General features: G+C 37.4%; 1 protein-coding gene across 1 annotated transcript; it reads left to right on the top strand.

Annotated features, from left to right (window-relative positions):
* Positions 1–536: 536 nt before the first annotated feature.
* LOC111587672 (transcription factor E2F5-like) lies at positions 537–9,510 on the top strand. Its single transcript, XM_055009491.1, has 10 exons — positions 537–956; positions 1,072–1,234; positions 4,810–4,919; positions 5,018–5,166; positions 6,019–6,066; positions 7,270–7,334; positions 7,421–7,736; positions 8,157–8,198; positions 8,308–8,352; positions 9,296–9,510. Exons 2-10 carry the CDS (start codon positions 1,073–1,075, stop codon positions 9,406–9,408), a joined length of 1,050 nt encoding a protein of 349 aa, XP_054865466.1. The 5' UTR covers positions 537–956; position 1,072; the 3' UTR covers positions 9,409–9,510.
* The last annotated feature ends 3,660 nt before the right edge of the window (positions 9,511–13,170 follow it).

Here is a 13,170-nt window from a genome sequence, read left to right as displayed (position 1 = left end):
TAATTTTATTTATGTGTCTGCATCTTTAATTTTATTGGGCTACAATGTAAATGAGGTCTTCATACCTTAATCTACTCCAAATTTAACTAAATATTAAATGAATGATTATAAATAAGTTTCTTTGCTTTAATTTTTAACTTAAAGCATATTATATGATACATACATCTTTTTACAAATACTGAACCCCTAAAATGTGACACGTGGACTGACATAAAAAGATTCATTGCAACTTTTCTGTGAGAAAAACTGAAAGTACCACCCCTCTGACAAATCATATGCATAATGTTTATTATTTTACCACTATATGGTAAAATACCTCCATCTCTCTTCATCATTAGGTTAATGTTTGTAAATCAAGCATTAGCAAATGTAGCACTTATACATAGTGTCGGACCTAATGTACAATAATTAAATAGAGAATTAGGCTGATATCTTTTAAAGGATGCCATTAAAGAAATGTTTTAGGTGTATATTGGTATTATTTTAATGGGAGGATTTTATTTTGGTTGAAGGGCTTTTATTGTGAAGGCCTGTATAAACGCGCCTAACTCCTCACAGTGGGGGAGGACACCAGAGGAGTCGGTACGGGTCTTTGAACATTTGCTTTAAATAAGAATTAAACCGTGAACTAACTAACCTGTCTGTTAAAACTTGTTTTTATCTCGGGTTATGTCGTTAACTCGGCTGTCGTCGTCAGCCGTGCTAACGTTAGCTCAGTGCTAACTTTGCTAACAGCTCCGCTAAAACACCGAGTGAAAACAACTCACCGCTAAACTCAGGACACACTGGTTATCAGCGTGTATCGAGCTAGTACGTTACACTACAGAGTTACTTCAGTAAATCACTTCTCTTTTCTCAAAAATATTCGTTGTTCACGAATGAAAAGTTGCACGAAAACTTGAGTGTTTCCAGAAGAAGCTTTTCACTGGAAACCTGTGAGCAGCTGCAGACCAGAGGTGAGCAAAGGATGGAAAGTTCATAGCGTTGGTGTGATGCTAAATATTCACAGTTTAAAGCAGTCATAGAGCTACAACTTAGAATGGCGGGTTTATTTGTTTTGCCCGGCAGCAGCATGGATCCTCCAGTCAGTCCTCACAGTGCAGATGAGGAGACTCCTGTCCTGCCAGACCAGATCCCCAAATACCAGAGGAGTCTGAGGAGCCTCCATCTGCTCACCACCAAGTTTGTCAGGATACTGCAAGAAGCTAAAGGTGGCGAGCTGGACCTTAGAGAGGTAAGAGAGCTGAGACCAATCAACCTTTCATATCTACATTAAATATAAGTTGATTTGCTGTATATTCACTCATCCAGTCTGCCATACAGCGATCAGGCATAACATTATGACCACCGGCCTCATAGTGTGTGAGTCCAAAATGCTCTGAACCATTGATTGAGCATGGACAAGACAATTCTTTAGGGTGTCCTATGGCAGGGGTGTCAAACCCATTTTAGTTCAGGGGCCACATTCACCCCAATTTGATCTAATGTGCGCCGAACCAGTAAAATCAGAGCATAATAGTTTATAAATAATGACAACTCCATTTTTTCCCCTTTGTTTAAGTGCCAAAAAGTACATTCTGAAAATCATGTAAAGAACTATCTTTTTCCAAAACATCATAAACGACCTGAAACTTCTTAAGAAAAATAACTTCAATTTCAAAAACATTATGCCTCAGTTTATCATTTACACATTACAACTTACAGATCACAGTGTCTACAAAGGCACAAAACATGTAGTCACAGGTATCTGAAACTGAATGATATAGTTTTTTACTTTATGATCAAAACAACAAACGTCAGAAAAAAAAACAAAACACAAAAGACAAAATACTACAAAAACAAGACACAAATTGACAAAAGCGAGAAACAAAATAACAACAAAATGAGACAAATGACATGAAAAAACAAAAAAGACAAAGAATTTGATTTAAAAAGTTACAGAGCGACAAAAAATGGACAAAGCGCAAGTGAGACAAAAAAACAAAACGACACACAACAGCGCATGAAGTAAAACACAAAATGAGACAAAAGACAAAAAATCTGACTAAACACAAAAAGCAACAAAACAAGACAAAATATTACAAAAATGAGACACAAAATTACAAAAGAACAATGAGCAGTATAATATTTTACTTCATGATCAAAACAAGCTGTCTAGAAATTATTTTAAATTTAGAATTTTACAGATTTACAAATTGCATTTTTAAAAAATTTTTACACTTTACAAAGTCGTCCCACGGACAGAATGGAACTCTCTGGCAGGCCAGTTTTGGCCCGCGGGCCGAATGTTTGACACCCCTGTCCTATAAAGACTGGTACCAGGATGTTGGCAGTGGATCCTTTGGGTGCTCTGGGTTGTGCAGTGAAGCCTCTGATCAGAATGGGTCCAGGAAGTGTGGAGGTCAAATCAACATCTTGGGCGACTGTCATGTTCCTAAAGATGTTGTTTGATGATTTTGCGATGTAATTGGGTGCGTTTTCCTGCAGGGTTAGGTCAGAGACAGTTAGGATTTCCATTTACATGAAGCACTATGCTTGTTCTGGGACAGTCTTTGTTTGGGTGTCTAAGTCTCATGAACATGGATGCCAAAATCCAAGGTTTTTCCAGCAGAACACCACACAGTACCAACATGATCAGTGTTATTAACTTCACGTGTCAGTGGTCATAATGTTGTGGCTGATCGGCGTGTATGCACAGGACTCTTACCTAAATCCTGGAACCAAAACAAAGTGAAAATAAGTTGATTTCAGTCAGTGAAACTTTATTTGTAGAGCACAAATGATGCATTAAAGGCAGCTCCAAGTGCTGAACATAAAGAGTTAAAAGAGCATAAGCTGAATTAAAAATATTTCTTTTCAAAATATAATAAGTGCAGTAATATAATATAAAATGAATAAAAATAAAAAGCAAAATAAGTCAAGTCACCATTATTTTAGAGCAATTCTAAAGCAACAACATTTTAACCAAAGTGCTTTCCAGTACGAACATAATATTAATGTTTATGGTATGAATTCAGTAATTTCAGTATTTAGGAATAATGGGAAAAAAGTGAAAATACATCTTCACCTGACTTAACTGATGATGATTTTATTATTACTACGTACACTTTTGTTTTAAGAATAAGATGCTACAGAATTATTAACCATTGAGAGTAAATTAATTTCGAGTTAAAGTCATGAACCTAAAAAAATGTACATGAAAATCCATCAAATCCAAAGTGAGCAAGCTTTGTTTTATTTTTATCTATATTTATTATTTTATTATCTATATTAGCTAGTAGGAGTGAAAATGAGAAAGAACAGGAAATTAGAGACAAACTGACAACAAACAAGTGATCAGAAGCACTTGACAATTAAACTACAAGTCAGACGGCTTCAGAGCCAGAAATATCTGTGACCGATACAGGGAGACAAGACAGAGAAAAACGTAAACTATGAGAGAAGACAGAACGATAATGACCTGAATGAATGAACTGCAATGGCAAAAGAGTTAAAGAGAAAACTCAGTGAAATCAAGCAACTAACAAGTACAGAACAGCAGAGCGATAAGAGAAACTGGGAGAGGACACGACTAGAGCAGCTTCAGGCAAAGGAAATAAAGGTAAGCTTTTAATTGTGATTTAAATGGAATGGGAGTTTCACAACCAATTAATATGCACTTAGAAAAAAAGTCAGGCTGAAACTGTGAAATACAAATGTTTTATTAAAGATATCTACATTCTCTAGTCCTCTCAGGTCCTCCAGCAGGTTGTTCCACAGACTGGAGCCATAGTGACTGTTATTTGTGACTGATCAGAGCTTGTGAACGAATAAAGAACTTTCAGATATGCATTCTTTCCCATCAACCTGATGGCGACTGAACGTGTAGGATTCATGTCTGAATGATCACGCTGGTCACTTTTCTGTAAAAGTGGCAACACAATCTTTCTAGGTCAGAACTAGCAACATTTCCATATCACTTTCACAGAGGTCTGAACTGCAGCTGGTCACATTAACGATAGGCATGCACAAACTTTAACTTACTTTATGCTGTGTGAAGCCATTTAAGGAAGACTTTTTTTTCATATTTCAGCACCAATATTGGCCTGATTGCTTGCAAAAATGACAAAACACTTTCACTTTGGCCTAAAATTTCAACTTGTCTCTAAACTGAAATAGAGATAAATGTACGATGATGAAAACAGAGATTAACAGCCTGGATTAATCATATCTAAAATCATAACAGGAGCTGAGGTTTAGATTGTTGGTACCAGTTGTTTGTAGGAGTTTATATCTGCACCATCACACAGCAGCAGGATCCATATGAGGGTCTTCAAACTCTGTCACAGCTGTCTGGATATTTTTGTTTTACTGTGCATGAAAGCGTTGTTTCATTATAATTACAGTGGACAGAATTTTCAGTTGCTGCCTGTAAGTTACTTTGACAGTTTAAGAAGCTTCACGTTAGTTTAGGTTTAGTCTTGTGTTTGTTAGTGCATTATTATGTATGAGTTTGTGTACTGTCTACTCTCTTGTGAATGGGACATATCCCATGTATGAAAATGGCTAGAGAGACCACAACTGGAGGACATGAGGGATTTAATGAAGATTGATTTATTTTAGAAATTCGTGTTACATTTCAATAAAACTTACTGTCACTTGGTTAAATCTTTTTAAAGAACTGTTTCTAAATATCCAGCATTAGTGATCTGTATATTTCACTACAATTGGCAGCTTATGCTTAGAGATACCCAGAACATAGACTGCAATGGCAAACTTTTCCAGGATGTAGCAAAGGTGGTAGATGAATGACTGTTTGTGTTCTTTCAGGCTGTCAGGATCCTGAATGTTTCACAGAAAAGGCGAATCTACGACATCACAAATGTGCTGGAGGGCGTTGGTCTGGTTATGAAAATGTCGAAGAGCATGATCAAGTGGATGTGAGTTGTTTTTTTTGCTCTCCCTTGTGTGCATGTGTGTAACAAGTGTAGAGCAAGCTATGTTTATGAATACTATACATACGCTTTTTCCAAACAAGGGGTACACTGCGAAGTGAAAATGGATATGATCTCGAGGAGAGGAGGATAGAGTTGAAGTCTGAGCTGGAGGACTTGGAGCAGAAGGAACTTATACTGGACCAGCAGAAACTCTGGGTAGAACAGAGCATCAGGAACACAAAAGAAGACTGCAGCAAATATCCTTTCATGTAAATGTTTAAACTTATACATGTTGGTTTTCAACATGTCTCACTTATTCTAACCTGTGTACAGTGGTCCCTCGTCTATCGCGTTCGTTACGTTCCAGACCCCCCCCCCCCCCCCCAAAAAAAAAAAAAAAAAAAATTAAATAAATAAAAAAAATAACGTAGCGATCGCAGAGCCGGTCACTATGACTGAACTGTTGTGCTGCAATGCACCATGGGAGTTTGGGGTGTTGGGGGTCTAAATGTCATTACTGTGGTTTCTATTAGTGTTACAGTGTTATTGGTGTTTGTGTTTTTTTGTGTTTTTGTGGTTTAGTCAGCCTAGTTTACCTGGTTAACTGTTGTCAGGACCACGAGTGTGAAATGAAGTGTGTTTGATGACCTCCTGCTACATTTTCAATAATGCTGCTTCTGTGTATGTCAAAATAAAAGCATCTGCCAGTTGCAGACTGCATAATAGGCAGTTCTCCCTTCCCAAGTGTTGTTTACAACGCAGCTTGCCACATTAATAAATATATAAAAATACCTATATATTGCAAAAAAATCTGCGATACAAAATGCAATTTAAAAATCCACGGTATAGTGAGACTGCGAAAAGGGAACTGCAATATGGTGAGGGACCACTGTACTTTGCAAAGAGTACAGAAATGTGTGTATTTGTCTGCAATGTTTCACATTTCCCACTTTGACTGAAAGTGAGAAATTGGGAAGGTTTAATGTGGTTTTATGATGCACATACTGCATTCGTGTAGGTAATTGCTGTGAACTACATTCAGCAATCCTTAATGTTCCTCATCTGACTAGCGCAATATTTCAAGTTGTTCCTTAACTCAAAGCAACTCTGACCTATGTGAATCATGAGGACATCTGCAGCTGCTTCACTGGTGATGTATAATCACTCTCCTGCCTTTTAACGATGACTCTTTTGTACATTTTGCTGTCAGCATATTTTTGATGCGATTGGAAATCCAAATAGAGAGGCAGCAAGCCAAAGCCAATGCCATCTGCTTTATGTGCAGATACGTTTTTATTCCTTGGAGGAAACCTTTGAGTCAGTACAGACACATTTGCTTTTTGATGAACATAAAAGCAAAAGTTTCTTTTCACTCATCTCTGATCAGATTTGGGATTAAAAAACCAGCAGTGTATAACTTGTTAAAATGTAGATTTACACCAAAACAGATGAAACTGTAGGATTTGAATCGACTTTTTACACCACTGAGAACCGTGTTACAGCTGAATTTTGATGAGTAAGCTGTAAAGTTCAAAGTTCACTTTATTTGTCTCCCATGGGAGAAATTTGTCTTAGACAAGGCAAGACATCGAGCTGCACTGCAACACAATAAAACAGAACACATGATATTAAAAAATCATCATAAATAAATGATATATAATAAATAAGGTAAGATAAGTTTAAAAGAAATAAAATAAATAAGCAGACTAAAATACACACATTCCCCCATACATACATGTCGCTCCTCCCCAATTACCTCCCTTTGCTAGCTGCACCTAGCTGCTCATTAATGAGCCTGACTGAGACGGGGATAAAAGAGTTTTTGAAACGGTTGAGCTGCACAGCGGGACTCTCTACCTCCTGCCTGAATTCAACAACTCGTATTCTGTGAACAGGACATGGAATGGATCAGCAAGAATGTTGTTTGCTTGCCTGATGGTGGCCTGTATAAATAAGTCCTGTGGCATTAGTGGAACGGGGGTACCCATGATTTTACTCGCCATCTTGGTGGCATAAAGGTGCCAGTATAAGTTGCAGCTCAGAATCGGCCGATGTTTTTACAGATTCAGTATGTTTTCCCAACTGCGAGCAAAGTAGGTGGACAGATTTGTATGGCTGGCCCGAATAGCAGTTTCTGGGCTCTGGACATTCGGCCCGGTTTATGACGACTATCCGAATATTGGATCTCAAATATTCGGATACCACCTTCACAACCGAATATTCGGATATTCGGGTCCAGCCCTACAAATTTGTTTAGCATGGAGGCAAAAAGAAAATGTATTTTCCCTGGAAATTCTCAAACAGATCAAATTAAATGATTATTTTTTACTTTTGACTGTGTGAATCTCATCAGGTCACACACTTCTGGTGGTACGAGCTCCGCCTGGCACACAGCTGGACGTCCCCATTCCTAAAGCTGTAAGTTCTGTATCATTACGACTTACTGTCTTTCTTTGCTGCTTTTAATTCAGATGGGATGATTGTGTGCATATATTCCCTTTCAGGTCCAGGACAGCCCAACAAAATACCAGATCCATCTGAAAAGCGTCAAAGGACCCATAGATGTTGTACTCCTTAACAAACACTCTGTCAGCTCTGTTCCTGTCGTACTTCCAGTCCCACCGCCTGAAGAGATTTTACAGAGGGCCCAGTTAGCCATGTCTGCTTCAAATGAGAAAGAAAGCAGAACTGAACCTCGTCTGGCTTCAGCTAACACCAAACACTTCACTGAATGTAAACGTACGGCCGTGGAGGACATGATGCCTCGTCAATCATCATCGTGTATAAACGCCGAACCCAACAGAACCGATGAATCTAGATGTGAGTATTTTATTTTTTTGCCGATATATCACTGAAAGAGAAAGTTTGCACTTCATTTTTGTGGAGTCGACCTCTTGCCACATTGATCCAAGGTCTAGACTGGAAAGAGTAAAACTTAAACTGCCTTCACCTTGGAAAAGTAGCATCATTTTTCTAAGTCAAACTGTTTTCACTGGAAAAAGGCAGAACTGCTGTTGTGATGACCATATATTCTGCGAGCAGAGTGTTAATACAAAAAGTGGATTTAATGTTACATGACATATTACTGTTAAATCACTAGTGCTCGTAGCTTGCAGTGTCTTTGTGTTTTTATTACTTCCTGCATGTGCACACAATAATGTCTTCACCCCTCATTCTTTTAGCACTCAGGGCTTTTACATTGGTTTTAAAAAAAGAAATCTTTTTTTGTCCCACTGAGAGATTTATCAAAGGAACTGCAGGAACTAATGGACCCGCTCAAAGGTAGCATCCTTCTTTTTGAAAATTATTTAGAATCATTACATTTTTTTGATTCAGTTGATTTCACCTGATACTAATGTATTATTTAATATATTTTGCCTAATTTTTATAGAAAAAATGACCAGAGATCTACTCACACAGCTACTGGCCTCTGAAGGTAAGTACACCTTCTTTCTGTCTTCATTTATAATGATCATATAAAGGGGGTCCTCGGTTTATGACATCCTCGACGCACAGCGTTTTGTCATTACATCGGAACTGGTTATGTGGAAGTAGTTGTCTACCGGAGCGAACAAATATGTCGTCATGTGACGCTATAAGATGCCTTGTTTATATTCGCTGGTTGTATGCCACCTTGGACTGTGCTATATTCGCTAACTTTTTGCCCTTCATTATGACTCCGAAGTGTAAGTCCGACTCTTCTGATGGCATCTCCATGGAAGTGAAATTAGATATAATAAAACGCTCGGAACAGGGCGAAACATCGGCATTATTAAATGAAGTTGTAAAAACAGTGCAACATATTGTAGCAACCCTCTGTGATGAATGAGTGAGACTTTACCTCGTTCTCTGGTCTTTTATTGAGCCTTCACACAGGCCACTGTGGGCCGTAGCCAACGGCAAAATAACTACAAAAGCACAATAACTTTGAATTAGCTGCTGTTCCCAGCTCTCTCTCGCTCAACATACCGGCATGGAGCAACACACACACTTACTGGCATGGAGCAACATACACACACTACTGCTGACTCTCAGCCAATCAGAGGTGAGCTAGCCCAACATGGCATGTTCACTGACATTAGGTAAATCTTGAACTGAACAATAAACTTTGAAACATCAACAACAATATCAGTCTGTTACAATAATCTGTTATCTTCTTGTAAAATGACTCATTCATGCATGAAAGTCTTTGGTATTCATGACTTTTCCAAAGAACTGATGTAACGTGATGCACGTAACGTCTTTGTTTACATTTTCGCCGGAGCTCTGACTTACGGCGAAAATCGACTTACATCACGCCGTAGGAACGGAACTCCGATGTATGTCGAGGACCCTTTGTATTAGTATATTTTTTCATCACGTTTGTCTCTGCTCCTCAGTTTTTTCTCCACTCCTTCATCTCTCTACACCACCATCTGACCACGATTATTCCTGTAATGTGGACGACAGCGAAGGCGTCTGTGACCTCCCACTCACAGTGCTCAATGTTTGACCATGAGCTCCTGCGTTTGATCAAAAGTTAATATTTTTCACGTCTGTTTGTAAATAGTGACTTGGTTTTAACAAATAATAAAATTAAGATCTTTTAAAATTGCATCGTCTTCATCGCTTCATGATAAAGCAAACATGTTTGGAGAAACCTGGCATCATAACATGGTGTAATGCAACACCACAAACTGTAGCTTCAGGGATGTATCAAACCTCTCTGTGTCTTTAACTCAAGTTATGATACAATAGATTGGATTGACTTATGTATGGCTTTGAAATCTGGTGACTGATATGATCCCTATGTATTTTTTCAAAATACATGCAAATTACACTGGTGCAACATCAGCGCTTACATAACAGGTGTGGGAGTCTGTGGAACTCTTTAAGGCTGCTCCTTCTCGTAATACATTCATGGTTTGCATGTTAGCACTAAAGTACAACTAAAACTGATACAAATGCCATTCATTTGAAATACACTGCCCAGCCAAAAAAAAAAAAAAAGTCACCTAATATTTTGTTGGACTGCCTTTAGCTTTGATTATGACACTCATTTGCTGTGGCATCGTCGTTTTCCAGAATGAAGTTAAAGACATGATGATGAAACAGAACATGATGGAAAAGGACCTGGTCGAACATGTTGCTGAGAGTATCTCAAAATTTGAGGAGCAAAACGCTGAAGATGAGAAGAAAGCTGAAAACTGCTCTGTGAAAATGTTTCTGGCAATGTCTCTATCTAATGCAAGTTCACACATGGTTTTAAAAGAAAGATTTGTTTCTAGTTGTAAGTCAGTAGTCAAAGTTTGTGACTATGTGGAAGTTCTATTTGGAAAATAGACATATATATAAAAAATAGCTACATCTGTTTTTATGTACAGTGTAAGGTTTTAAATGGGTCAGGGTGGTCTCAGGGTTTTAACCTTAATATTTAGTCAGGTAAATTAGTATTTTATTTAATTTTACTCAGGCAGATTCACATCATAAATAACACTGTAAGGTCTTAATCTCAATATTTAAACGTGTTTGGTTAATTCAAAGTACCAATCTTTTTTATTAAATGGAAATCAATCGTTTCAGATGTGGTAAATGAATACCGTTGACTTTGATTGACTTGACTGCAGTGGACGGCAATCAAGTTGGATTCTTATTCATAAAATGGTGCCACATTGCAGCCCTGTGGATTATTCGTATCCGTTTTGCTCGTTTTAAAAATTACATGGTTGATTTTGTTGTGCTCTTTGTGTATTTGTGAAATGGTTGATTCCAATTACAGGCAACAGGTGTCACTGTCCCCTTACTTTATCTTTGCTCCTGTTTGTTTCCCACATATAACCACGTATATTATGTGTAACTGTAATAATGTGGAGCAAAGGTAGCCAAGAGATGACCAACACTTGAGACAACTGTGACCTGGTGTGGACAGAGATGTGGAGAAATTGTGAGACAGTTCTGTTTTCAGAGAAGTGATGTAAACCTGTTTCACATGGCCTTGGCCAAATACAATGGAAACCATCAAAGTGAAGCCCACCAACCCATATATAAAACATTTAACTTGTTTTCTTTAATGCAGCGTTACTGAGGCTTACATGTGTGACATGCAGCTGTTTTCTGTTTTGAAAAATTAAGAAAATGAACAAAAACATGTGAGCAGTATTGACTCGGCTTCAGACTTCCCAACAAGGAATATGAAATAGGACTTAGTCAGCTGCAGTAGTTTAAATTCTTGACACACAAAGGGAATCCAAGGTATTTGTGTCCTGTTATACGCGCTGTAAGTCAATTAATACACTGTTAAAAGAACTTTGTATTAATTATTTTAATTTATTTGTATTGTAGGACTGCAGCCATGACACAAATGTTTGATCACATTCAGTCATCAGAGGAGAGGATTGCGGGCATTTTCTGTAAAGCACATGATGGTTTATTATATAATATTCTTTATTGTAGTCAGAAACAAAAACTGTTCAGTGTTCGATGTTTGAGTCTTTCTCACGTGGAGCCCACATGAAATTATAGCCTGCAGAAAATGAAAACTACAAAAACAGCTTCTGAATAGACGATCTGTTTAAGAATCCTCGTGTTTGAGTTCTTTGATGAATCATCCAGTCAGACGGTGTTCGTGCTGTAAGAGGCAACTGCAGGGGGCAACAGAGGGGTGCGCTTGATTTTAATAATTGGGCTTTCTTAGTTTCTTCTTGCTGTTCTGTATCTGCAAAGCCCAGTGGAGCATTTAATTTGAATATGCATTTGCCTTATTAATGCTCTGGAATAAAGAAATAAATGATGAAGTGTTATTGCTGTTTTTATTAACTATAAGCCATCAGTTGCAAGCGTTGCTGTTTTTTTGTAGCTAACTGGGCCACATGGTGCTCTTAAAATGAGGAAGCAGCATCCACAAAACTCCTCTCTGTCCAAGCCAGGGCTGGTTACAGTTGGCGGGAACTTTTTTTAATGCTGGAAAAGCCATGTACGATCTCCCAACTTTCAACTAATAACATTCATAACATGTCTCAGTATTTCAAAGATATGTTCAGCTAAAGAGTTTACTGATGAAGTGATTCTGTTCTATGTGGGCTATTTGCACAGCAAAGTATTGCATTGTTCGTTATAAAGACATGACAACTTTAGTTGAGAACTTTAGTTCCAGTTATTATTGGGTTATTCCATGTCAAATCATCAACAGCCTCCAGTTCAGCCACTTCTAATTTTCTTGAAACATTTTCTTGTCATAAACTATGACTATTAAAATGGTGTCACTAATATTTTAGATTGTTAGAAGTGCTTACAAAATTGTTGAAAATTACCCGTTGACCCATGTTCATCACATTTTTTTCACATTGAAATTAGAGGCTAAGTTTGGATGACAGTATCGCAGGAACTGGAAATATAAACGCCTGAAATTTTCACAGTTATTTCTCATCACGTCAGTGATTCAGCATCTGCAATATTGGACAAGAAGATCAAATAGTCTCTGATTATGGATGAGCAGAATCCTAAAAAAAAGCTGAAGTTGTGAAGACAAGTCTCATCTGTGAGCAGACATTAACAAAAACATTGATAATACTTGACTCAACTCGTGATATTTTCTGATCAACATGCAGTTGTGTGTCGAATTATAGGAAATAAAATACATATAATACCTTTAAATATCTAATACTTGATCACAAAAATTTAAAAAGACTTGTTTTTGTTAAATTTCCCACAACTAACTGAGGAGGAATGACAAACTCTGCCACAAAAATATTGGTACATAGCCTGATCCAAGTAGGACAGAGTTCTAGAGAAATTTAACTAAGTTTTTATTTAATTATATTTTATGGACATATTTTTTATTTTTGGACAACAATATTGCAGATTCTGAATCAATGGCAAGGTTAAGAAATAACACTGAAAATGTTAGGCTTTTATAACTTAAACTATAACTAAGCTGTAACTGTTTTTATGTATATCCTTTGTCAGAAAATATATTTTGTCACATATATATGTGTGTGTGTGTGTGTGTGTGTGTGTGTGTGTGTGTGTGTGTGTGTGTGTGTGTGTGTGTGTGTGTGTGTGTGTGTGTGTGTGTGTGTGTATGTATAAGGATGCATATGGAATTATGTCGTAAGCAAAAAAGTGTTAATCTACAATGCAGAAAATAAATTAAAATTAATAAAAAACCATTGAATGAGAAGGTATGTCCAAACTTTTGACTGGTAGTGTGTATGCATGATGATTTCGGATGTAACGACCCTACTAATTCTGTGAATTTCATAAAATCTGTACATAA

Source organism: Amphiprion ocellaris, chromosome 1 (genome assembly GCF_022539595.1).
Source record: "Amphiprion ocellaris isolate individual 3 ecotype Okinawa chromosome 1, ASM2253959v1, whole genome shotgun sequence".
NCBI classification, from domain to species: domain Eukaryota; kingdom Metazoa; phylum Chordata; class Actinopteri; family Pomacentridae; genus Amphiprion; species Amphiprion ocellaris.
The sequence above is the reverse complement of the archived record's forward strand: the minus strand, read 5'-3'. Positions and strand labels throughout refer to the sequence as shown.